This window comes from Thermobia domestica, chromosome 7, assembly GCF_964235325.1.
Source record: "Thermobia domestica chromosome 7, izTheDome1.hap1.1, whole genome shotgun sequence".
Lineage (NCBI taxonomy): Eukaryota > Metazoa > Arthropoda > Insecta > Zygentoma > Lepismatidae > Thermobia > Thermobia domestica.
In genome coordinates this window covers 161,713,557-161,741,094 of record NC_137460.1, presented here as the reverse complement: position 1 = coordinate 161,741,094, position 27,538 = coordinate 161,713,557, and the positions used below count along the sequence as shown (strand labels likewise).

At 35.6% G+C, this 27,538-nt stretch overlaps 1 protein-coding gene across 3 annotated transcripts in view; it reads right to left on the bottom strand.

The window, feature by feature from the left end:
• Window positions 1-27,538, bottom strand: part of cm (AP-3 complex subunit carmine) — a 100,911-nt gene that overhangs the window by 30,992 nt on the left and 42,381 nt on the right. The window contains exons 1-3 of one of the 3 annotated variants that reach the window (XM_081765519.1): window positions 21,471-21,654; window positions 10,408-10,592; window positions 425-537 (exon numbers count right to left, since the gene is read on the bottom strand). In XM_081765519.1, the coding sequence (XP_081621645.1) occupies window positions 425-537; window positions 10,408-10,592; window positions 21,471-21,505 (333 nt within the window). In that variant the 5' untranslated portion in view covers window positions 21,506-21,654. Of the gene's footprint in view, window positions 1-424; window positions 538-10,407; window positions 10,593-21,470; window positions 21,655-27,538 lie in introns of those variants that run through there. The other 2 variants (XM_081765517.1, XM_081765518.1) reach the window with 2 other exon arrangements.

Here is a 27,538-nt window from a genome sequence, read left to right as displayed (position 1 = left end):
CATTGCCTTGTCCATTTCCCTTGTGCTGTATGTGTGATAGAGGCTTCCAAACTTTGGATCTAACTGTTAGCCAGTGTTCCTGTGCTGTGTCTTCTGTTGATTTGTGAAATGCATCATGTCTTAGAATCAAAAGTACGTAATTGTTTGTCTGGTGAGCCTAAGCTAACCTAGAAACTTATCAAAGCAGATTATATGTTATTTTCTCAAGTATCATCGGCAGTGAGTCACCTGCATAAATCCTACTTATAACTGACTTCTATCAAGAATGTCATAGTAGAGTAAATTAACACCTCTACTCATCGCCACGAGCTTCAGCAACATGTCAGCAGTTTATTAACGCCAATTTCAACATAAATACTCTCTTATTTGAAACAAGAGAACTTCTAAAAAGTTAGACCATTGCTAGCTTATCAAAATTACTCACCTCATACACTACCACATAATGCTCCTTTATGATTGATTCCGTGCATTCGCTAAAATAATCCTCAAATGTATCCACAACTCGATGTAAAAATTCAATAACAAAAAGAGGAGGAACTGAAAGAAAGAAACAAAAGTTAAACTAAAGAGTGAAATAGATAAATTATGTAAATTAAAGTTTGTCTTTATGAGTAACTTTTAGTGAAGCTGTGCAACGTTATGCGACGATCATGTCACGGGCTATCCTGTGCTCTACTTCTGAGCAACATATACAAGTAGAGGTGTCCTTATGTCTTGGTCTACAATCAAAACTGAACATCCAGTTTGCACGAACAATATCCACTAAACTGTTCACTAATTACGAGTACTCCAAGAAAATTCTTCCACTCTTATAATTTCACAACCAACACAAAAAATATTACAATTAAAAATATACAATAATGTGTTTAGACACACACCAAACACCATGCACAAGCTACAAGAGTAGTTTTAAGGTAAGATTTTAAATACTTTTCTTATTTTATCTTTATGTTACTTACAACTTAAAAATGTAATACACACATTAAATTCATCTACAAATATAAACTTAAAAAAGAATAGTGGCCTTTAATTCGTCAGATACTTTAATCCTAATTATTAAAAACTTGTACTTTGTTTGACACTACATTCCTCTGAAACTCACTACGCATTCTGAGGAATTCCATTCTTCATAATCCCAATATTGCTTAAAAATATAATCAATTAATTGGTCAACAGCCAAATTCCTAAAACTGTTTGATCTCTTATCTGGTCTTAAATAATAATAATAATAATAATAATAATAATAATAATAATAATAATAATAATAATAATAATAATAATAATAATAATGATAATGATGTTTGCAGCCATTAATGTCTTTCTTACTTAAGCATAGAGAAAGATATATCTATCCTCTTTGATCACGGAATCTGAGGAGTAAGAACAGAAATAAAACTGAAGATTTTTTTTTCTTTAATGGTTCGTAGAAATATCAAGAGAGGAATTCTCTACACTATGTTATTTGCTTAGAATGAACTTTCAACACTAGTATTAAGGAAGAAATAGCAATACTTCGAAACAGTGTGCAAGTATTGCGAATTAGAGGATGTTTTTCTGTAAAGAAAACTATTCTTTCTATGTATGAATATACACGGTGGGAACAAAGTCGCTTTACCCGAAATAAGTATTTCTTCACATATTGTCGAAAGCGACTTTATACCTCATTCTTCTGTACAGTATATATACAGTTGTTGTCAAAAGTTAAGCACTTTTCTGATTTTTCAAAATACACTGTATCCATACAAATTCATGTTTGTTTGTTGGGACTTGTTTTGCAAAATAAACTCACTGTTCACCTAAGAAAATAAAAATACACTATCCTGTTTCTATTGGGAAAAAAAAAATACTGAGGAAGTTTGCGTTCATTAAGTGCCGAACTTTAGCTTTGGTAAGAGCTTTAGCAATTCCAGCATTTGTTTGATCAATTTGTCAAACTTTTAGAAAGCTATGCGACTCCAAAAACTTTGAAGAACCTTCAAGAGATCTTAAGTTTCGTTGGCATGTGTTCACGAACTGAGACGGATGATTAAGGCAAGCGAATGATGATGAAAGAATTGATGGAATGAGAATGTGGGAGGAAATGAGAGCACCCGGGAAAATCCACAAACACGATGCTGTCCACAATAAACTTAATTGGCCTGAATAGAACGGGGACCCTACGCACCAGACGTAAGCGCTCTACTTTACTTTGCAGACAATTACTGCATAATTGAAAATATTTGGGATCATTATCCTGTTATAGTACAAAGTTAGGACTCAAATTCCGCGTTCCTAATATAATTGCAGCCTTATTTAAACGTTTCGATCCACTTTTTGACCGTTCTTCCGATAATTTGATTTACATCATCAACTTCACTACCTATAAAACATCCTCATACAGTACCACTGCCTTTCCCGTGTTTTACTGTAGGCATTACACAGTCGGGATAAAAGAGCTTTTTGGTGCGGGGGGGAGCACAAAATTTCTGACGTCGGGAACACGGCAGTTGAAATTTAGATTTGTTGGTTCAGAATATTCTTTTCCATTATTCATGGACACAACCGCACCCCCAAAACCAAAAATATGCAGCTTCGGACCACCGTCCCATCTGATACCAATTAGGAAAGACTCATCCGAGGCAGTTAAATATCCATTCTGTTTGCTTGTAGTCCTAATGAATTTGTTTTTACGAAAAGTTATTTCTGGAAGCCAATTTCTTTCCGTGCAATATTTGCACCAGTTTGGAACTGTCTTTCAAGAGACTGACGCACTACCTCGATTGATATTTGCAACAACTAAGAGACTTCCTGCTCTCCTCTCTCAAAATAACCACTTGGGCACATGATTCGCCATTTAATTCACAATTTTTCTTCAGCATTCTATAGCGCTTGCACGTTCTTTACATTATTTTACTGGTTCACGCGAGTAAAAACAGCAGGAACGAATGTCCCACGTTCGCACCCAATCTTACCCATATACGACACGATTCAATAGCACACACACGACTGTATGTAGTAGTGTGATTGGTCGATGTATGTGGACATGCCTATCAACTGGACACGCCAAGTTATATGAAAATGCAAGGTCTAAACTGATTAGATAACCAATCGACAAAGTGCGGGAGCTGAAGGTTCACGCGCTGTGATGAATAAAATTTTGACAAATGAATGAAAAAAGAAAAAAAAAAATCTGACTACTATACAACACAGCAAAATTCTCTGTAGAGCATATGATTAATAAATCTTATCGATCTGAACAAAATGAATAAAACTCTAAGGGTCTCCCTTATGATTTTTAACTCCATCAGTCTTACCAGAATTGGTATATGCAACTATCATTCTCAGATATATCGGAATTATGTTTTGCTTCAAATCTGCCCCTCACGTAACGTTGCAAAAGAAGAAACATGACACATATATCGGCACATACCTGTGATATCTCCGGGAATGTTTTTGTAAGAAGAAAGTATCCATTTGCAGGGGATTAAACTTTTAATGCACATCAACAAAATCAATTAGGAAACACTTGAACACTTCTGATAATCTATAATGAATCACCATAGAAGAAAGAAAGAAAGAAAAAAAAACTTTTTCAGAATTTTCTAAATTTTTGATATAGAAAGTTAATTGTCTGTGCACATTGTTTCAACTTCATCTTCTTGTATCTTCTTTTTCAATGTTGGCCCCGTCTCTTCCTTTGACCAGAACGACCAGGTTTATTCTCCTGGGGTATTGTCACTTCCCACAATACAACTAGTCTCTTCCCATTGACCAGCCCAGCAAGCTTCTTTTTTATTGATTCAAATTCTGCAAAATTAGTTCAGATGAGTTGAGCAGTCATCCCTTACGATTTTTCTCGTCCTTCTTGTAGCGGGAGAGACTGTTGTAATCGTGCACTACTATTAGACGTGTCGCTTATTGTAGGTTATACTAGCCCTTAGCTACATAGCGCGATCTACTGACAGTGCTACCCTTATAGTGCAAGGAAAGCACCACTATACTGACGATCAAACAAATTACTTTATTCAATGCGCAATGTGGTTAACACACTGTATATACACAAGTTCTTCGTCGTGTATAACAACAGTTCTGAAGTATGTTATTTGCACAAATTCACTGTGAGAACGTAACGGAAAAATTAATATGAGTCACACTTGTGTCGTTAGCTGTGTTTACTAACATTGTTCTATATGTAAAATCTAATGTCACCAATTGTATAAACTACTTCATAGTAGAAGTTCTAAGATTCGGATGTCACAACAGTTATATATATATATATATATATATATATATATATATATATATATATATATATGTATATATATATAAATTTGCGAGCTATTAGTGTTAACTCTCTCGAACGAAAATCACAATTCGTCTGTCTTCACAAACCAAACCAACAGTATAGATAAAACCCCTACAAAAACACGTTTTCAGAGACGCCCTGACTCCATGCTTATGACGGGAAGAGGTAGTGTAAAGGATGTGTAGGATGGCTCCAGACTGTCTGTAAACTACAATTTGTGCTAAATTATTATTAATTTTTCAATAAATACTCACTACTTATGAAAATCGTATATGCAACAGAGCGCGTGAAATTCAGCTTTCAGTCTATACCATCCACATATTTCATGTTGACAAGGTAAGTTAATTTTCAATTTGAAGCTGATCATGGTTGATACAAACAACCCCTAGCAGAAAGTCTGGTTGTGACATTGTCTTCCGCGAGGGTGACCTCTCGCCGAGAAACAGGAAACTACACCCATCTGTTTTTCCCCCCTCTCTCGCGGTTTTGTATTTTGATAATTTTTAAAATGCAGCCAATTTAAACGATACTGCTTATGAAACAAAATAATACTATAATTTTATACATGTTTGTATTATATATGTACAGTACAACATCCATATGATGACACCTTAAAATACTGCATTGGAATACTCTTTTCTTAAATTCATCTGCTAAGGAGCATACCGCGTGTTTTATGTCAACATAGGCTTTTACCTAGCATGTTTCTCCCCTGGCAATACCACTCAAAAGGATGCGGATTGTATTGTTTGCTTTGTTTATATATATATATATAATTAAATAAGAAAACAACCTCGTATCAATACTATTAAATAATATAAATTTCTAGTAATTCAAAAGAGTATCATAACTAGAGAAAATGACTGCATTTACTTATATTCACAGGGGTGAAAGGAATAATCCCTCTCTTCTTGATTTGAACGGAACAAGGAAAGTGAGCGAAAAATTATACGCTTATTTTCGAAACGGACCGTTGGCAACAGAATGTCCTGGAATAGGTGACAAATAAGGTCAGAATCCTTATTCTTAACACTTTTTGTTACTAGCAATTTTGCATGTAGATACGTAAAATTTTAATGCTTTTGCCATAAAGAAACTCTAGTCTGGCTGTCGTCAGGTTCGACACGGAAGACAAAATTAGCAGCTCTAGAATTTATACTTATTCTCAAGACCGTAATTCTTTCTCATGAAGAAATAAAATAAAACTTCCTTTTACGAACAATTATCAATGTCTTCTAGGTGGCAATGCTGCTATAGAAACATCTGTGTTCACTCGAACCTGAGTGCAGATTCTCTTGCTTAGGTTTATTTATATATATATATATATATATATATATATATGAATGTGTTTTTTTTCTAAACTTTTCGTATGCTATTCTGATCAAATCACAAAATGAATATGAAACTTGGACTTCCACTTTCAAATACCATACCTCAATATTAAACCACACACCACTCAAAGTGCAAAACAGCTGTAAAATCATGGGTCAAAAAGCAACCTCCTGAATTTTTCCAAAAAGGATTTAACGCCTGGGTTCAAAGATGGCGTAAATGTGTTCAAATTCATGGAGACTATGTTGAAGAGTAGGATTCTGTAGAGTCCAGTTCAGGCTATGCTCTGCAATAGCTTGTCTTGTTCTATGTTCATTAATACATTTTTTTGTAACACAGGAGGCATTACTTTTTGATCCCCCCTCGTAAGACCAATAAATGGAGTTTTGTATAAACACAATGTCTTTTGTTTGGAAAATTCTGAAAAATCACTAGTACTCAGACTTCTGATAATGACTCTCTCTCTCTCTCTCTATCTATCTATCTATCTATCTATCTATTTATCTATCTATCTATCTATCTATCTATCTATCTATCTATCTATATATATATATATATATATATATATATATATATATATATATATATTATACAGTTAATATGCATCCCATATTTCTTTAAGCAATTAAATCGAATCTTCTCAACACACGACTTTTTTCCCCCAGAAGCTCGTTTTCCAGTGTCAAAGGATTTGGTGTGTAAAAATCGGTTGTTTCCTCCTTTCATTAATAAATGAAATCATAACTGTCAAAAGTCTTCTCCGTATTTGGACACTGGATTGTCCAAACACAGCAACTAAGTTGTGGTACAAGCCATGTGGTCTGAGTGGAGAGCACCGACTACAGGAGTGAACGAGTGTTTGGCTGTTCTGGGCAGTGAACTGGATGGCATAGTGGTTAACGCATCGGCACGATATGCCGGAGATCCCGGGTTCGAGTCTCGGTCCAGTCAAATAGCTTTTTCACTCTTTGTAAGTTATTAATTACACAGTAATTCATACCTAATTAATATGTAAGTAATTACTTCACACTTTTCTAACACTATGCACCACCTTCCACAACACATATTACAGGTATTCCTAATTCCACACAGTTTAATAACTATGGATGTTGAAATATTTGAACACTCTATGTCGAAGAAGTTCAGTGCGAAGCTTCTTACGCTCCTGTCTCACATGATGATATTGCAATTTGCCATATCCCTTCCCTATTTCCCGCTCTTAATGTAATTTTCACTTAGTTATCTCCTTATTTCTGTTTTTCACAGACAAATTACACATTTACATATAGATTGCGGAATATTGCGCAACCAATACTTTCACAAATTTGTGTAACATTTACTGTTAATATATATTTAATAACTTAGAAAATGAATATTTAAAAAAAAATGCTGGTTCCCTTGAAGTTTATTTTACATTTGGCAATTAAGTGAAAACACGTCATATTCTTTTCCTTTTGCCGCTAACAAAATACATGTAAAGTTGCCACCAGGGATACAGAGTTAACTAAGGATACGAAATCATAACAGCCGAAGTGAAGTGGAGAGAAAGAGAGAGAACTCTTTACACTGGAATGTTTCGACATGCGACGTATACATACTTGAACATCCCTAAGTATTAAACTATAGAAGATCAGGGATACAAATAACCACTAGTTTAAACATTAATTAATTACATATGAAATACACATCAATTACTGTAATTAATTTACGAACTTTTATCAATAGCATCACTTTACTCACCTCCCAGTAAGTTATTAGTGGGGGGAATTTTCTTCCAAAAATATTAAGTGCAGTAATTTTCCCCACGATTTCGCATCCTAATCATAACGTTAACTTTGGAGGTAGTGATGATAAAGAAGGATCAACAATTGTGCTCCTGGGAACTTACTTGCTGGTTTCCGTTTTACTCCATTTAGGAGAATGATAGTGTCATAGATGAGATAGTATAACGCGAAAACAGAAGAATGAATCATAATAATCTGCTTGCATAACTGCAGATTGATACGGGGATATTCACATAATATAATATTTGGGTTATTTTAGATGCATACATTTTCCCCTCTCAAACATGATCTAAATCTAGCTTGAAATGACCGAATCGGTAACTGACTTTTATGCAGTCTTTCTGCACAAGCACCATAGTCAAATGTTTGAAGTTTATATAGTTAGTTTTATTCAAAAGGTTAGAGCTGGAAGTGCTTGGGCCCTAATCTTTCGCTGGACATGTTTTAGGACAATCTTAAACAAAGAAAAAGGAGCGTAAGTTTATTACAGCACACACAATTTCAAAACAGCATTCAAGTTTAAGAAGCCTACGTCGTACTCAAATGTTTGACATCATCGTTATATACTGTGCATGTGGAATACAGCAAGATTAATTTCTTAACAAATGAGATTGAGTTCATTTGATTGTCAAAGTTTGCTGAGAAAGGTATCAAAGGGGCACTGAAACAGCACAGTTAATTGTACATTAAATATTTGATGTAGTAAATAAAAAATATGTTTATAAATTATTATGAATATACGTCACTACACATCATTATATAATTATGAATATAACCAACCTGAAAAGAAAAGACGACTTTTTACTAAACCTGATGAAAAGACCCAATGATTTGTCGAACTACAAGTGGTTAACAAACTATAGTACCATTATAAACAATAAAATTTCTTAATCAACTTACAAAGAGTGAAAAAGTGGCTTGATTGGACCGGGACTCGAACCGGGATCTCCGGTATACCGTGCCGGTGCGTTAACCGCTACGCTTCCCAGAACAGCCAAACACTTTCTCACTCCTGCAGTCGGTGCTCTCTACTCAGACCACATGGCTTGTACCACAGCCTAAGCTGCTGTGCTTGGACAATCCAGTGTCCAGGATACAAGCCATGTGGTCTGAGTAGAGAGCACCGACTGCAGGAGTGAGAGAGTGTTTGGCTGTTGTGCTTGGACAATCCAGTGTCCAGGGTACAAGCCATGTGGTCTGAGTAGAGAGCACCGACTGCAGGAGTGAGAGAGTGTTTGGCTGTTGTGCTTGGACAATCCAGTGTCCAGGGTACAAGCCATGTGGTCTGAGTAGAGAGCACCGACTGCAGGAGTGAGAGAGTGTTTGGCTGTTGTGCTTGGACAATCCAGTGTCCAGGGTACAAGCCATGTGGTCTGAGTAGAGAGCACCGACTGCAGGAGTGAGAGAGTGTTTGGCTGTTGTGCTTGGACAATCCAGTGTCCAGGGTACAAGCCATGTGGTCTGAGTAGAGAGCACCGACTGCAGGAGTGAGAGAGTGTTTGGCTGTTGTGCTTGGACAATCCAGTGTCCAGGGTACAAGCCATGTGGTCTGAGTAGAGAGTACCGACTGCAGGAGTGAGACAGTGTTTGGCTGTTCTGGAAAGCGGACTGGGTGGCGTAATGGTTAACGCACCGGCACGGTATGCCGGAGATCCCGGTCCAGTCAAGCCACTTTTTCACTCTTTGTAAGTTGTTTAATTCGCACCTACAGAGGATTGTGGTGTGTAAAATAAATCGGTTGTTTCCTCCTTTCATTAATATAAATAAAATTTCTTACCTATTATTTTAAGATTCTAATGAAAGGAAATACAAAGGTCACCATAAAATTAATGCCTCCACCAAGAGAGTGAAGGCTCAAAGCGGTAGGGCAGTACAGCACTTGCAGTAACAGATGAAAACTGAAGAGTGCACGCTTATTAGAGAAAACCGTGCCATACAAGTCGTGGTACCATACAAGAGTTATGTGAATTGATTTGTTGTGGGCATGTTATGGAAACATTAGTTCATGAAAAAAAATGAACTCTTTTTGTCTAACGTCGTAGGTTATGACCTTTAGCCTAAAACAGACGAATGATTAATAGAAGTGAGTGATTATGAAATTAAATTTTGTGTTCCTCCACCGGGAATTTAGTTCATGAATTGTTATAAAGAAAAATATAGGCAATGTGGATGACCGAGACACCTAACTCTCGAATAATGGGACTAAAAGGTCGAGCGGTACAAAATCTGTTGAAATATATGGAAAGGTCATCCATAAATGTTACAGGGGATAAAACTGGGTCTAAGTTTTCTTCTATGATCCAGAATTTTTCCTGCCTTCTTTAGCGAAACACAAAGATAAGAACAATGGAGTTCACATAGAACGTGACGGTAGCGAAGTTCTGGAACAAATAGGGTGTCTGTCATCTGTACAGAGTTCCTGGAATATAGGGGAACAATGAACAGTGCTCAGTATGTGTAGCTTTTAAAAATGTTGAAGATACTCGATAAAAGAGAAAGCATATTTGGCAGATTGTTCTGCACTACTGCAAGACCCGTCCCCACATCCCAACGGAAATATTAGAGGTGGTCAGAATGCCTCTCAAACTTCTTACAATTTTGTTTTAGCCTTCCCTGGTTTTCGTTTGTCTTTCCCTGTCAAAAAGACTCCTAATGAACAGTATTTTCAAGACGCAGAAGACATTAAAATGGTTATGAATGCATACGTTAGAACACAACATCTGGAATTTCTTCTGGGTGGATTTAAGCATTGCGTTTAATGATGGGACAATGTATCAATAGCGATTTTGAAAAGCCTAAATAGGTAACTATTTTCACACAAACTTCACAATTCATCTTTATTTCGCATATTTTTTTTACACCAAAGAGGCAATAGTTTTGGAATAACTTTTATACATAATCTCTAAGAACATATCCATTAGCAGAAACCATCACCATTCTTAACATCATCATAACATGCTGCACAAAAAAAGCGACCACAATAATTACATAAATTTAGACACCTACCTTCTGTCATGCACGCTGCTACGAAGAACATATTGCATCTGTGAATGCTAATTAAATAGTGATGAGGTGTTGCTATAACAGGAGGCATATTTTCAGGATCTCCGACTTTCCTTTGTTGATCAAAAAAATAATCACATACCGATCTCGATATTACACTTTTCCAGTGTTTTTCCATAAAAACGTCCCTATCACAAAAGAAAGTGACAAATATGATAACAGAATGTGAAAATAATTTCCTTAAAATAAATTTTCCTTTCATTCAGAAAATTAACTGAAAGCTAAGTTGCCCCAATACTGAGACTCGTAACTGAAAAAAAAAAAAAAAAAAAAAAAAATTAAAAATCTTAAAATTTTGTTTTCACGGTTGGTAAGACCTAGTTACTCGCTTTCCGAAAAAAAAAAATTATATCGCTCCGGTGTGGAACAGTTTCGTCGCAAAAAAATTCGAGAAATTGTCAAATTTTGAAAAATCGCCAGTTTTGTGTGCCATTTTCTCGAAAACATCATCTTTTAAAATTCTGAAATTTTGCCAGATGGTTCAACTTTACATGAATAATGAATGCAGCAAATACCATTCTCGACCAATTCTTCATGAATTAACTACAGCCTTTTGAAGTTGGCGAAGTTTCGTTAACTTTGGTGTCACATTTGGCAACACTGGAAACAATAAAAGTGCAACAATTTGATGATGTTTCTGATTCACATTCGTTAAATGAAGAATAAAAGTTTTTCCTGACTCCTTTTTATTATTTTGATCAAAAATGCTCTCTGAAATAGTAAAATGAGCCTCCCCTCTACTCCTCCGTTTTCTTAAACCGAAGTAATCTGAGATGGAAATTACGATTACGAAACACAAATTTTAAGTTTACTTGAAACGGTCATCCAATAAATTCTGATGATCTATAAAAAGCCTGAACTATTACCTCAGTGATGATTTGAAATGCTCCAGACAAAGTCCCAATAACTGCGATGTCATTACAGTGATCGAAAATGGATAAAAAGTTTTAAAAAATCGAAACGTTTTCTTACGCGTTTCATCAAAGAAATTTACGGACTTTGTAAACAGGATAAACCCAGCATAAAAATGAGTCACTCAAAATATTATAGTATTCGACTAAAGTGGGTCAGTCCGCAACCTGCAAGGGGTGTGTGTATGTGTGTATTCTGTAAATTTTAAATTAGCTGCTATTGCGTTGCAACAAATCAAAGGTGCAACCTGAACTGAAGCTGTCATGAGTGATTATTTGCTTTAGTAGTATGATCCGTAGAAAATGACAGCTGTCTTCTTCAAAAATGTTGTGAATCTCCTGGAGTGGAAGGAATAAGGTGGAGTGTTTAATTATTGATCCCGATGAAAATGAAAGTGTTAGGTATGCCATATGGGAAAACAATGATTTCGTATATATATATATATATATATATATATATATATATATAAACTGCCACTTCCTGTTTTTGTATCGTACGTTGCTGGTTTAACTGTAAGAATTGTAATTCTTGATTACATCAAGAAAATCCAGAGAGAATTAATTGCTACCGAAAGCACCGTATAAAATTTCAAGATACAAATTCTATTTTACTTCACGTAGACTTCACTGAAAAACGGGCTGTTATTCTGCAAAGTGAAATTCAGAGCTATCACCCAGAAAAACGAGCAAATTTCCATCTTTACGGCAGTGGTATATTATTATGAAACAACTGAAAGCTTTGTTGTCGATCGCTTATTGTCAAAACGGTTGCACACAGAAGCGATATATATATTTTTTCGGAAAGCGGGTAACTAGGTTTTACCAACCGTGAAAACAGAACTTTTAAAATTCGAACCGGAAGTACTAAAAAAATTCGCAAACTTCGACTTTTCAGATAAACTGACGTTCATTTGTTAATTTATGTACAAAAAGATACGAATGCGCAAACCAAGCTATAATAAAATATAGTTTATTTATATCACTATGTATATACCACAACAAGAATTACAACTCTAACTGTCTCCATAGATGAATGGTGGAGCTCCAAAGTTGACCATTTTCCAAGTCTTCTATAATTCATAAATTGTATTCCCCGTCTTTGATGGTCCATTACTTGGCGGGAAGTTTTTTTTTTTTCGACAAAATAAAAAAATATAGTTCTCTTAAAAATATGTCTAGTTGCTATAAAAAAGTTTCAACAATATCTGAGATGGTGATAGTACAATGTTTATTATTATTATTATTTTGCCTATTGAACTTTATGGCTCAGAGACTTGGACATTACGGAAGTTAGAGAAGAAATATTTAGCGAGCTTCGAAATGTGGTGTTGGAGGAAGATGGAGAAGATAAAATGGACAGAAAGAGTAACAAACGAAACGAAGACGTTTTAAAATTGGACAGAAGAGGACGCTTTTAGCCACCATCTTTCATAGAAAAGCCAATTCGATTGGACACATCTTGCGAAGAAATTGTCTTCTTCATACCACCATAGAAGGAAAGATGGATTTAAAGGGAGGAATAGGGAGAAGAAGAAGAACACAAGTGATCGATGATTTGAAAAATAGGAGAAAATATTGGGAGTTAAAAGAGGAAGCTGACAATTGAGAAAAATGGAAGGAACATTTCCAGGTCCAAACTTAAAATTAAGAAGAAAAGAAATAAGAAAAAGAAAGAAAAGACCTCACTAGTCCCAGGTAGAGATTCAAAAAAGCCGGCTTTTTTTGAATCAATGGCTTTTTGCACATAAAAGCCGGCTTTTTTGGAAAAAAAACGAGAATTTTGGAAATTTTGGCTTTTTTCATTTTCATGATTTTTCAATTAAAATAGCTTTCTTATAGTATACTCTAAAGTTAAATAAATTTCATAACCTAAATGCTATATTTCGCTCTGGAATTCACCATCATGATGGATGGAACACATGTTTTATGAATTAAAGTAAACATAAAGTACGTAGTATTTGAGAGCAACTATAGAAGATATGTAACTTTATTTTAACTTCTGAGTTATCGACATTTTTTCTTTCCTGCATCATTTCTTTTTTGTCATCCGTGTTTCATTTCCTAGAGATTAGTACGCCTACTCTAGCTTCTTTTGTTTTTCAATATATCCGTCAGAGCGTACGTTTGTCAGTATAACTGTCAAAGCGTACTTCCACATTCTTCTTATACTGTAGCTGTGCAATGATTTAGCAATAATCTTCCGGATACAAACTTGAATACCATTTTATCCAAATAATCAGTAGCGGATTCAGAAAAGTATTTTAGGAGGTGTTTCTCTGCTTAATGTTTGTTTTTTTAAAATTTTCTAATTTTTATTTGGGAGTTTATGAGTACAAGCATGCCACAATGGCGGAGTGGCATTTCTTTGGCACAAGCCATGGAAAAACGGCATGTGATGGTATTGGTGCAACTGTGGAACGAATGGGTACTCACTACAGTCTTAAACACCCAACAGATAATATAACATTTGGAACGAATGGGTACTCACTACAGTCTTAAACACCCAACAGATAATATAACATTAACTCCTGAAGATCTCTTCAATTATGCAGACAAGAATATCACTGGCACCAAAATGTTGTATGTTTCATCACCAGAAATATCTCCTTCTTCCATTGCTCTGGAGGAAAGGAACACTAATACACAGCCAATTCGTGGTATCAGGCACTATCATAGTTTCATCCCCATACCGAATTCACTAACACTACAAGCGCACAGTTTCTGGTTCTCTTCATTCACGCAATGTACACTTGGGTAAAAGGTAACATGTACAGCCACAAGTTACTGAGTTACAAGTAGAGCAGTGCGTAGCTTGTGTTTATTGTGGAAAATAGTGAGATGTAAAAGTACAGTTCATGCATCCTAATGGTCCATCTATGACTTACACCTGGCCCTCAACTCCTGACACATGCTGGATCCTCACAGGCCATGTCTTGAAGATCATCAATGTTCCCATCACATCAACAGGACGAACATATTACATCAGTGCAGTGCAGAAGATACTGCCAATATCATGTCCCTCTTCCAGAAGCAGTATTTTTAAGTATTTTTCGGTGGGAGCTTCTACATGCTGTACCTTCATACCATCGTCTTTTTTGGACATACTGTGAATAACATGTTTTATTCTTGTTAATAACGATGTATATTGGAACATTTGCCTCCTATTATGTGAGTGTTAATTCTTACATAGTAGTGACGTATCTCCACATATTTTCTGGTGTGCTAGAACTGTTCAATTTGTGACACATGTGTTGTGTTTGCAGAAATATGGACTCTTCTAAAGCATCAGACAACAACCAGGTATAGGTACAATAAAATTGTGATAATTTCATTGTCAGAAATAATATCTTTTTAATTTTTTATGTTATGTTATTGTGGGCAAGGTTCTAGAACACAGGTTCCCCTTCCCACTTAGCTGTAATAAAGACAGAAAACAACGAGCCTTGCGGGGCACTAACCCGCCTTTACTCGTTAACGCTCGCTCTGCAATACTATCGGAATTGAATATTTTACTTTTGTACAGAAAAGAAACAGCTTAGCTATTAACCTATATGAGGGGACCTGTGTTCTAGAACCTTTCCGTTATTGTGTGTATGTTGATAAAGTGATGTACCAAATTATTTTGATTTACCACCTGGGATTCACCATTAAAAAAATTATCATTTCGGGAGCTTTTTTTTTTTTTTTGTTAGTTTTTTTTTCTATTTCACAAACTTTTTCTGAGATCTTTGGGGTTAGGCATGCAAAAATGACGTTTTCAATTTGTACAGACCTTCCACTTTCAAACAAGACCAAAGCCATTACAATTGGTCAAATACTTTTTGAGACATGGTTCTTTTTCTGTCGTAGGGTGTTTTTCAGAAACGGCCAATTTGGAGAAATTCGTCACTTTTTGAACATCTTGTATTTTCTGCAATATCTATTTAACAACTCTCATATTGCATTTCTGTTACCTAGACTACACAACCTATCAGAAAAAAAAAAAAAAAAAAACAGCCAATTCTGTGATTATGAAGCAACAATTGTTCCTTCAATCTGGTGAATTCGCATGGAATGACAATATTTATTTCAATTCCCTTCCCCTTACAATATTTATTTCAATCAAAATTTCGTGAAAAAATATAGAAGGTACTTTACATTCGATATAAATATTGAAACACTCTACCCCTGCAAAATACGGCCTTTAATCAAATTGATATAATTAAAAAGCCCAGCTTGAAGTGGGTACTAACTACTTTCCAAAAGTTATTGAAAACGGGTCACAAGTTTCCCTGTCCCCGAAAGCTATGAATTTAACATAATTTCTAAATACTTTTCGACATTTTTTTACCTCATCACCATTCCTCTGCCAATGGGGATGTAAATTTCCAGTCCAGCTGACATGCTCGTTCATGCCTAAACTTGGGATTAAATGTCATCGCGATTGTAATCTAATAGCTGATGAACCCAAACTACGAATTCGGTCATTTGAGACATTTTATTCTTCTCGCCCATGTCGAAGGGGGCTGAATTTGGATTTTAAAGCTATCACGATTGTAATTATTAATCTCAACGACATTAAGAGTTATGGATTCGATACTAATATCGGTCGTTTTTAATTATTTTTACATGTCAACCCATACCAACCATCCAGACGTATTAATAGGAGTTAAACGTAAGACTTAAATGGTATAGGGAATGCCGACAATCAAGTTTGGAGCCCCCAAAATAATGGATTCCATGCTAATATCGGTCATTTTTAAATTATTTTTTTCATTTCACTATTCTTTCCTCCCGAAGCACTAATGGGACTGAACATGAACTTAAACGGCATCGGAAGTGTTGCTATTCATCTCAGCGACCCCGAAACTATGAACTCTACACTAATATCCGTTGTATTCGATTATTTTATATCTTATTCCCTTCCACTCTCCCAATGTAAGCTAAAGGGTCTTACCCCACCTGGAAAATGAACTTAAAATAAATCGGAATTGCTACCAATCAACTTAGGGACCCCAAAAGCTATAGATTCGTCACCAATATCAGTCATTTCAATTAATTTCACATGCCACAATTTCACACCCCCATTCAGGGTGCTAATAGGGGCTGAACTTGAACTTAAATGTAATTTGAAGTGTCACTATTTATCTAAGCGCCTCCAAAAACCATGGATTCAACACTAATATGGGCAGTTATTTTTTTATTTACCATTTTCATATTTGTCCCTCCCACTTCCCCAAAGAATGTTAATAGGTCTTGCCACCACTGAGGACTCAACTTGGACTTTAAAATGGTAATTAACTTAGCGACGCTGAAAACTAATAGTTCGACACTATTACCGTTGATTTCGATATTTTTACTTAACTATGTCAACACCACACCTCGGGTGGATATGGGAGCTTAAATCGGAGTTAAATGATATCTGGAGTGTCACTATTTATCTGAGCAACTTCGAAAACTGTGCATTCGACACTAATATCGATCTTTTTTATTTTATTTTTTTTTTATCATTTATGTATGTTTTCCCACCCTACTTCCCATAGGTGTGCTAGGGGTTCTTATCCGGACGCTACTCTTTTTCAGACTGTAAGTAATATGAATAGGAAGTTTGCTTAAAATTGCCCCAGGTGTTCCAGAGTTATGCTAGAACACACACACACACACACACACACACACATATATATATATATATATATATATATATATATTGCTGTCTTTCATTCCATTGCAAATGTTCTTTTACGTATGCTGACCTGTATACAGAGTTTCAACATATTGTATCAAAAAGTATTTCAATCAATGTTACTTTTTTCCTACATTTAATAACATTTCAGCATGTCTTATTATTCTTTTAAAAAATCCATACAATTTTTTTTTTTTTTTTTTATTGCCAAGATTGACTTGTGGGCTCGAACCTCCGAATATACTCAAAATTGGTAACACTTCCAATCATCCCATCACCAATGAGTTGCCCCCTTCCGCTTTTATTGTCCAGATTATCGTTTGGTAATAATATCTTCAACGGGCTCGGAGATACGACCTTAGTCGAAGTTACACAAACAATCACTAGGTATACCTTGCTGTTCGCGAGTGATCCCCTAGGATCCCATGTTAGAGAGGCTCTTAGGGACAAGCAAAATGCTCCATTCGATGTATCCCTGGACACTCTCCTATATAAGTTCATATTTCAACCCTTTATTTCCAGTTATTTCTGATTTATAGGCACTGGATAAAGTTTCAATATCCCCTGTGTATCATCTAAAAGCACTATTCATTAGCTTTAAATAATAGCTAGGTTCTAAGTGCATATGGAAAAGGATTGTGCAGAATTATCACGCTCTGACAGTGTAGTAATTCTGCATAGTACGCAAAAGCTGTATTTAATTTTGCAAGTGTAGCGTTAATAGTATGAAATCATTGAAAATGATATAACAACTCGTATTACTGCCAAAACCCACGAAATGACAAATATTGTATATAATAATGTATCGACATTTCAGAGTTTGACTGTCGCGGCTAGTTGCATTCATGCTTTTCAGTGGCAATCTAGCCATTTTTAAAATACTAACATCGTATAACAATGTACCGTTCTTCAGGGCTACATTGCAGGAAACTGATTGCTTTTGTGTTTTTTAGTATAAACCTAGCACAAGTTGCTTAACGTATTTTGCACAAGCAGCGTAAAGTAAATCTGCATGCTCCCCTTTGAACTTCATCTACGTCAATTGGAGTATTGTCACGTCACCAACACAAATGTTTTGGAGGACAAGAAGAAAATTAGTAAAGAACTACAATTCTTCAACAATTATTTCCAGTGGTGTACCTAAACTTAATCTATATGCAAAACACTAATAGTTACTTAATACACATACAGTGAATTAACTAATAATTTTAGGTTTAGCACTGATTATGAATAGTCCGTCAAAAAATGATATTTTTTTGGTCAAAATGAGTGAATGTAAATGAAAGAGGATTGCGTAGGATAGAAAATTTCATTGGCGGACGAAAACAGTATTTCATGTTTACAAGTGTAATGTTACAGCTGCAAAATTGATCTATTAGACAGGGTTCTAGAAACTGGTCATCATCCCAATTGAGTCGTAACAAAGAAAGCAATCAACCTTGTTATTAACCCGCCTTCAGGAATGAACCGACTTGGCTACTAACCCACCTTCACCTATAAGTGCAGACCAGCATTCTAGAACCTTACAAGAGCTGAACTAGTATTAAAATGAATGAGCGCATATGAAATGTGACTGTGTTACATATTAGTTTCCACCGGCGGAGTAATTCTACACATGTAGCAAATCTGTATTTTAAGTTTACATGTGTAAAGTTAGAAGCGCTCTCACCTATATACTTTTATGCAACATCGTGTGTTTATTACACTACTCTCCGTTGCTCACATCTTGCTCCCTGGAGTAGCGCCATTGCGTTCCAATCCTGATTAAGTTAGACAGCATTCTCGCTTTCAGGGCACTTAGCACAATTTTTCCCCCACTATGTTCATTAATACAATAACCTCCGTCGCTCTTGCGCCTGCTGCGCTCCTGCCCCGACTCGATTAGATAGCATTCTCGCTTTTACCAGCAACCTAGCACAAATTGGTTTGTTTTTACACTATCTAATACAGCATACGTCTGGACGCCAATTTATACCCATAAGAGAAAGTCTCCGCAGTATATCTGCACTTATGCAAGGAACAATTTCTAAGACAGTAAGAGTGAATTTCGTGATGAAATAATTGCGTATAGTAGGATACCACATAATCACTTACAAGGCACATCAGTTTGCGCGCACATTATCATTCTGTACGCAATTATTGGGCATACGCCAGAGTAATCACAGTCCAGAATGTCTTACGGAATCATTTAAAGCAAGAAAATAAGAATGCTTTTTCAATTTGCCGTACTATCCTTAATCAGCACAGGAGAGTAACAAAATTAGAAATCTTTCACTTTTCAGGAGAGAGAGTTAGAAAGATTGGCAATGCTCCAGGCTAACACTGGGGAATTGATCAATTCCTTCCTTGAGGATAAGGCTGTTTACCTTTAGCTACGATATTGCTTTACAAAACTCTCCTAACCTTTAGGACCATTTTCAACATCATTAGGTCAATGATTAGAAGTCATTTTAGAGTTGTGTCACTTTTCTTTTAACAGGTTACAACTAAAGATCTACACAAAGATTGCTGAAATATGAAAGTACCTATTTTCTGCTTAAAAAAAAAAAAAAAAAAAAAAAAAAAAAAAAAGAAGTTGATCTTGGTGTGGGAACGAACTGCGATATACGTGCATTGTGTGATTAGTTCTTGTTTTCCATGTAACGACTGAAGAATAATAAATGTACCGTAATCGAAAGACGAGAACCTCCGGAAAATATTGTACAACGTTACACACACCAGGAACTAGGAAAGCCGTACTGTGTGGGTTATATTGGTATGGAAGATGTACCAAAATGTACAATATATGCAATTCTACAACATGGAAGAACAAAAAGTCAAGTGGGAATTGGTTGAAAAGCAAACATCATAACAAAAGTAAGTTGAAATTCAAGAAACTTTCTCAAGAGTGATGTAAGCCAGAATAATATTGCACACAAATTTAATTGCAGTTAACAATGTATCTCGAAAACCTTGAATTCCATTGGTATCAAAGCCTTGAAGAAGCAAAACACTCCACCCTATACAGAAGATCAAATAAAGGCCATCATATCCAATTACCAATGGTTGATGGGAAACTGCAAAAGGAAAAAGATCTGTTTTGGATGACGAAAGTTACTTCAGACTTTCAAAATTATACATGCCTGAAAATGACATTTATTATTCTTCTGACAAAGGCAAGGCACCCCTTATGCCAAATGTGAATTAAAAACGAAATTTGGAAACAAAGTGTGCTGTATTTAGCCGTATCTGAGAAAGTGGTTTCTCGGCCTAATCTCCAGTCCAGAGGGTTAGCAATCAACCAAGAGGTCTATCAAACAATGTTTTCAAACGATTTTGTTTCAATTTCTAGGACAATATAAATCTGGCAATGATTCCATCCATGGGTTGCTGCTGCACCTACATCAACTTTAATTTTCAGATTTTCTACATTAATCCTTTCTATTTTGTATATTTCTTGTTTCATATGTTTGGATATATTGAGTAACTTCTTAAGTCTTTCATAAGTTACTTGCTAACACATAATGTTTTTCTAGTTTTTTTTATTTTTTAAAGTAAAACTTAGGGATTATTTTTTGAGATCTGAAGCCTCAATAGTGGAGAGCGTTCTGACAACACTGTCAGGATGTGTTGGCGGAGCGTCTTCGGCGAACAGTGCGATGTAATTGGTAGTTCAGTTGTTATTGTATGTACACATGTCTGCATGTTAATTTGCCCTTAAAATATTTAAATTAAAACAACAAGAAACTTTACTTGGGTCGATAGAAACTACATCTTAAATCAAAGCTCTTGTAATGGATGCAACTGAAAAAAAAAGTGCCCTTGTATTAAAAATTCTCATATTCTTTTGATAAATCTTTCTTTAAATACGTGCATAAAAGTTTTTGTGTACTATGTTAATATTTTTTACCATGTCTTGTCCCTTCCCAGCCTGCACCCACATTACCAAAATCCTGGCGCCGCCTATGATTTCATCTTTTGCTCTGACAAAGCTTCAGCACATGATGCCGAAAAGAAACAAACTTTCCCCCATACACAAAATACCATTTTTGTACCCAAAAAGAGAAATCCAACCGATATGCCTCAATGTCGATCAACTGAAGATTTCTTTAGTGTAATAGGTGCAAAACTGATTATACATAACTGGGAGCTTTTAAAAAACGCTACTAAACAACTGTAACGAAGAATCCACAAATGACTGCGAGAACTAGACACTAGTGTTGCATGAAGTGCTTGTGCTACCATCACGATAAAACTGCGTACTGTCATAATTTAGTTTCTTCACACAGCTCTGTCTTGGTAATAAATGCATTTATTTGGATTCCGTTCTGTGCTTGGTTTTGTTGTTTTATGAACTTTGTGCAGATATTTAGTTCTAACTCGTTATAAAAACTATGAATTGTACATAAATACAACACTTGCACTCGAAATGTAAATAGTCAATTAACTCTTACCCAGATGAATTGATTATGAAAAGACTGTGGATCATCTTGTCGAATATACTTCAAACATTAAAACAGCAAATGCATCCGAAATTATTGATTCTAAAGCGACTACAAGATTAATTATTGTTCAGTAGAACTACCCTCAAATTCTTCCCATTTATCTTTTTTTCTTCTTCTTCTTCACTATACATATGATGTAAGTGCTGCCAAATCTGAAGATTAAAAAGTAGCGAGTTTCAGCTTAAAATCCAAAAGTAGCGGATTTGAACTTTGTATAGTCCAAACATAAAAATGAATGAATTATTTTGCCACTATTCACTATTAGTGATCATGGGCCTTATGCAGGGTCGTTTTGACACATGATTAGTGCCATACTAACGAGTTTGACTGACATAAGTTTCCTGCAGTAGTCAGGTCTTTAGTATGACGCTAATCTTACGTCAAAACGACTCTGCATAAGGCGGCATATGTCCAAGGCCGGATCCAGAATTTTTTACGGGGTACACCAATAAGTACTAAAATAACTAACCACACTGAAACTCTTTACAGTAACATGTGACAATTCTTTAACCCTGATTGCTGACGCTGATGCATAGAGTGGAAGGGTATTTTAAAGAGGATTGTCAGTGGAATGCACAATAAACATTTTCTCTGCTTCTGTTTTCTTCCCTACTTGAGAAATGTTATACTGTTTAGCTTGGTGACTCCATTTCCTTCAACTTACAGAAAATCAACTTAAACTATTGCTTTTGCAACACTTCAGCTTCTTTTAAACCTCAAACAGACACACGACGGCAGAAAGCTCCGGAAAGTATTGGTATTTTCACTGTTAGCATCCAGGGATGTAATGGAGGGTATACCCACTCTAATTTTTGGAAACTATCGTATAGCCACCTAAAATTTTGAAAGTACGCAGGTACACGCTACATTCGATCCACAGTATAGGCCTACTCACTTCATTGGAACAAACAACAACTGCTTTTCATGTATATACAAATAAGATATTCAAGATAAGTTGCTTTCGTAGATACTAAAGTTTAAGTTAAGAAATAATGATTTAAACAGTTATTTACTTATTTCTATTGAGGCTCTCTCTTTTTAAAATGAAACTACATCAACAAATTGTTACTTTTCTGGGCTACCCCATAGCCTCATGGCTACATCGTTCGCCTCCGGCCCATCTGGTTTCGGGTTCAAACCGTGCTGGGAGTCCAATGCCTAGGATTCAAACCGATAGTGATTTGGATTTGGATGTTAATTTAAGCTATAGGTATACTTTAAGCTATATAACCTCCCTGCTGAAGAGGGACGCTAAACTTTCCAACAAATAATGGTTATTTTTGAATTCCTGTAATGTGAAGTTGGGGATGCTGCTGACTTATTTAAATATTTTTAACCAACGGTTCATTAGTTCCATACAGTTATAGGGTTGAAAGAACTGTATATTGTTCTTAAGTGTCCCGTCTCATGCACTCCTGCAGAGAAAAAGCAGGACACAAGTGTGATTTTGAGTAAGCTGAGAGACATTGTTCCGTAAGATCCATTTACACAACTAACATAGAAAGAATCCCATCCGTGAGAACTGGATTTAGCCCAAACTTTGCGATATATGTATATTTAGACATCACTGTGAATGGTGATGTTAATCTTTCGATTTTCCTTTTCTTTGTTGTGAACTTAGGGTTCTCGGAATTTACTATATAGGAAAAAAATGATTTTAAATTTAATATCTTGTTTGTTTTCCTATATAGTAAAATAGGAAAAGTTCAATTCCCTTGAAAATTTAACTTCCGAGACTCCAAGTCCGTAAAGAAGCAAAAAAAGAATCGAACGACTATCGAACGATAACCACCACTTTCAGTGATGACGAAATACCTATATTATTAAGTTTGATCTCATCCAGGTCCCACGGTTGAGATCAGAGCCGCAACTAAGGGGGGGCAGAGGGGGCACGTGCCCCGGGCGCGTGGTTGAAGGGGGCGCCAGAAAGAAGATAGTATATCAATTGTTTTAAAAATCGCACCCTTTCCCTTGAGAAACTTATTCTAGAGGTTAAAAGAAATCAAAAGTTTACTTGGCCTTTTCCATGGGACCTCTTTTAGAGAGAGAGAGAGAGAGAGAGAGTCTCATCTAAATAGGTGTAATGTCATACATTAAAAACCTAATATTGCATGCATTTGTTCCCTTGGGCGACCACAGAGAATCCCTTTCCTTTTCCTACCACAAGGAGCTGTTTGTCTGTATAATTCCATTGAGTTGAGTTGATTTTAAGTTTAACGTCCCTTTCAGCAGCAAGGCTATATGAGACGTGGACCTACTGATTAACGTGGAATCCGGACCACATGAGCTCCCGCCAGGAATCGAACCCGGGTCTCCCACGCCAAAGGCGCGTATGCTAACCGCTTAGCCACGAAGAAGCTCTATAATTCCATTGAGAACAGCACTGAAGTTTAAAACGCTGTTATCAATAGGGGCGGGGGCGAAAAGTTACCGATTTTTGTTGCTTGCTGGTGATTGAAGAGTTTAGCTCAGACGCGCCCCTGTAATGTTACGTAATTGCTGTAATGTTTTTAAGCTAGAGGGCAGTTTTGTGGCGGAAAAGATAAGTTACACGCCTCGGTGTATTTAATTGTTTCTTGTACGCCTACCAAGGGATTTTGCGAGTAAAGGATGTATGAAGTTTTATCTATTAGTTTTGCTTGAGAGCTTTTCGAGGCATTTTGAATTGTTATCTATAAGTCCAACTTATGCTTTATTATGCTTTATTGTTAATTTCAATCATTGTTTTACATTAATCGTGTATAATGTATAATATTTACTATACATTAAATAATCTAAATATCTTGATCTATTTATTAATATTTTATGAAGCAATTTCTTTCATATTTAATGAACTTTCTAGTTAATGCACTGTAAAGAGATATACTTTGCTCGAATCAGTTTTTTCTATCACTTATGTGCACCTTAGAGGTGCATATATACAGAAAGGTGCACAAAAAGTACAGAAAGTGCTCATGTTCGAGAAGTACACATAACAATATAGTGTGGAGTTCTTTTGTGCTTCATTGTTGATGGAAAGTTTTCTTCTTTTCTCCACATCAAAGGATTACACCGAAAAATTTACAGAAATAAAAATAAGCTTTTCATTGTTGCATTGTTAGTTCTCAATGATTTTGCAGTATAAATATTTTTTTTAAAAAATATTAATATAGTATATGTTAAACTTGCAGTTAAATAGAAATTTCCAAGAATTATGCTATATATTTTAAATTATACTTTATTTTCTAAAATTATGCTTTATTATTCTTTAAAATTAGTTTCTTCTGGACCCTTAGACAACCACACCCATGTTCAAGGTACCAACCATATGTCTAAATTGCTATTATGCTTTTTATGCTTTTGGGTTGCTCTATTTATAATATACCAGATATTTTCAAGTTTATTTTGTATTGTTTTTATATTTTTAAATGAAAGCTTATGTACAAAATTATTTTTGGGTTTATTAGAACTAAATGTTATTTCAATTATAACTTTATGATGTACTAGAAATTTTCTAGTTTATTTTGTATTAGTTTCTTATTTTAATATGAAAGCGTATGTTCAAAATTATTCTTCGGGTTATTAAAACTAAATGTGTTATTTCAATTAATAACTGTATAATGTGGCAGATATTTTCTAGTTCATTTTGTTTTGATTTCTTCATACAACATTAAAACAAAATGTATGTACAAAATTATTCTTAAAACTTGTGAGCACATAACGAATGTAATATATTCTTGTGGTTAAAGTCAGTTTGATTAAAGTACTTAAAAATCGATATAACTGGTTTCATTAAGAATGTTATTTACAGTTGCAATCCATAAGTAAGTGATACTTTTCGACTAAACCTGAAGGGGGGGGGGCGCCGAATTGTGTGTTTGCCCTGGGTGACAGAAACCCTAGTTGCGGGCCTGGTTGAGATTCTTGCCTTGTGAGTCAGGGTGCAAAATCGTCTTAACATAGGTGAGGGAAGTTGATTTTAAAATTGGCAGCAATGGCAAATAAGGAAAATTTGACCTTTTCGGAGACTTTGGTGGAGGAAATATCCCCTAACCCCCCTGTTATTTCGCACCCTGTTTTAAATCAAAGGTCAAATTTCAAATTTATAAAGCATTATACATATTATCATCAAATAAGGTTCAATTTTTAATTGAAAATTCTGATTTTCTTATAAGTGCAACTACTACCTCCGTTTAATCCACTGCATTTTTTGTTTACATACCAGAAGATTGCAAGGTATTCTTTTACATACTAGTAGCTTTTGATGATTAGGTTTACGTCTGATGATCTGCATCAACATTTGATTCTGTTTCACTTTTTCCCCTTTAAAGATTGGCAATAATTATTAATTAATGTAAGTACCTAATAATTCATCCCCAGTAAAGATTACATGAATCGAAGTTATCTGTAGTTTAAAGATATATTAAAAAGAATACTTACCTATTCCAAGTTATTTAACAAATAGTCAAGTCGCTGCTACACTACAATTCTTCTCATTCTTCAAGTCAACTTCGGTGCATCTTCAGAAACCAGCGTATCAACTATCAATTACAACCATGTACAATAGGGTGGGCCGAAAAAGGCCGAAAAATTTTTTTTTTAGAAAATTAAGATTGAGTACCGTGCAAAAGTTGTATAATGTTATATTATGTTTCCTCACCAAAACAGAACCGGATTAAAAGATATTTAACCGGGCCCCGGTTAATGTGTATATGGTGTCGCCGTAGTGAGTGGACGTGTTTTTTCTCGCTCCTGAGTGTAGTGAACCGTGATGGGTGTTGAGCTTGGAATTTACAGAGCCAGAATAGGCTTATTTAGAATTTCTTTGAAAGAGTCATCATGTTCTGTGTTAGTGAATACATCAGGCTATACGAAGGTATTTTTTGCCTACGGATTAATAATATTTACTTTATTAATCATCGGTGGTGTAGAACAGCATCCTGGTCCTCCAAGCACTCAACGTAATGATATTGCAGAAATCAAAGACATGGTATCATCTCTTCGCGCGTCCAATGAAAAAGTAGTGGCCGAAGTTGCATCCCTTTGTGGTGCTAATGAACGCTTAACAACGGAAATCAAGACATTGAGGGAAACTGTAACGAAATTGGTTGATAGGGTAGATACCATCGAGACGAAATTATTGGAAGTGTCGAGTGAATTAAGTGAACTACATCGATATAATGCATTGTTAGAACAAAAAATTGATGACCTCGAGAACAGATCACGAAGACAAAATTTAGTGTTTTACGGGGTGAAGGAAGAAGAAAATGAAGACTGGGCGACTACAGAGAAAAAAGTGTGTGATTTGTTAAGTGATAGACTGCAATTAAGAACTGATGACGAACTTATACAGAGGGCTCACCGCGTTGGAAGAAAGTGTCAGGGCAGAACAAGACCCATAGTGTGTAAGTTTTTGAGTGACAAGAAAAAGGAATACGTCTTAAAAAATAGAAATAAACTTCGTGGAACAAACATTTACGTGGATCAGGATTACTCTGGTTCAGTAAGACAAGAGCGTAAACAACTACAGTACTATTTAATGAAAGCACGCAAAGAAGGGAAATATGCAAATATCAATTTCCGGTATTTGTATATTGAAGGGAAAAGATTCACGCTTACTGAACTCCAGAACAATGAAGGGAGGTATTTCCAAGAAACTGACCAGGCCGAGGGAGTTTACAATCAGACACCTGAACCGCCTAAGGCACCTGTCAATAAAGAACAAGGAAAATCTGGACAGAACTTGCGACAAGGAAACGAAGCATCCGCTCCCTCCCCCAACCCTCCATCTGGACATTCCAAGGTAAGAAGAAATATATCAGCGTGAGGGGGGTGCACCAAGGACACTTCCGTAAGTACAAAAACATTCGAAGTTAGAGGTGAAAGTGACAACATAGTTAGGGGAAAAGGTGATAATTTTAATATATATGTTCAAAATGTAAGAGGAATTCGTACCAAGCTAAAAGTACTGACTGAAAATGTATTAAGTAACAACTATCAGGCAATTGCATTAACTGAATCTTGGCTTACTGACAGTC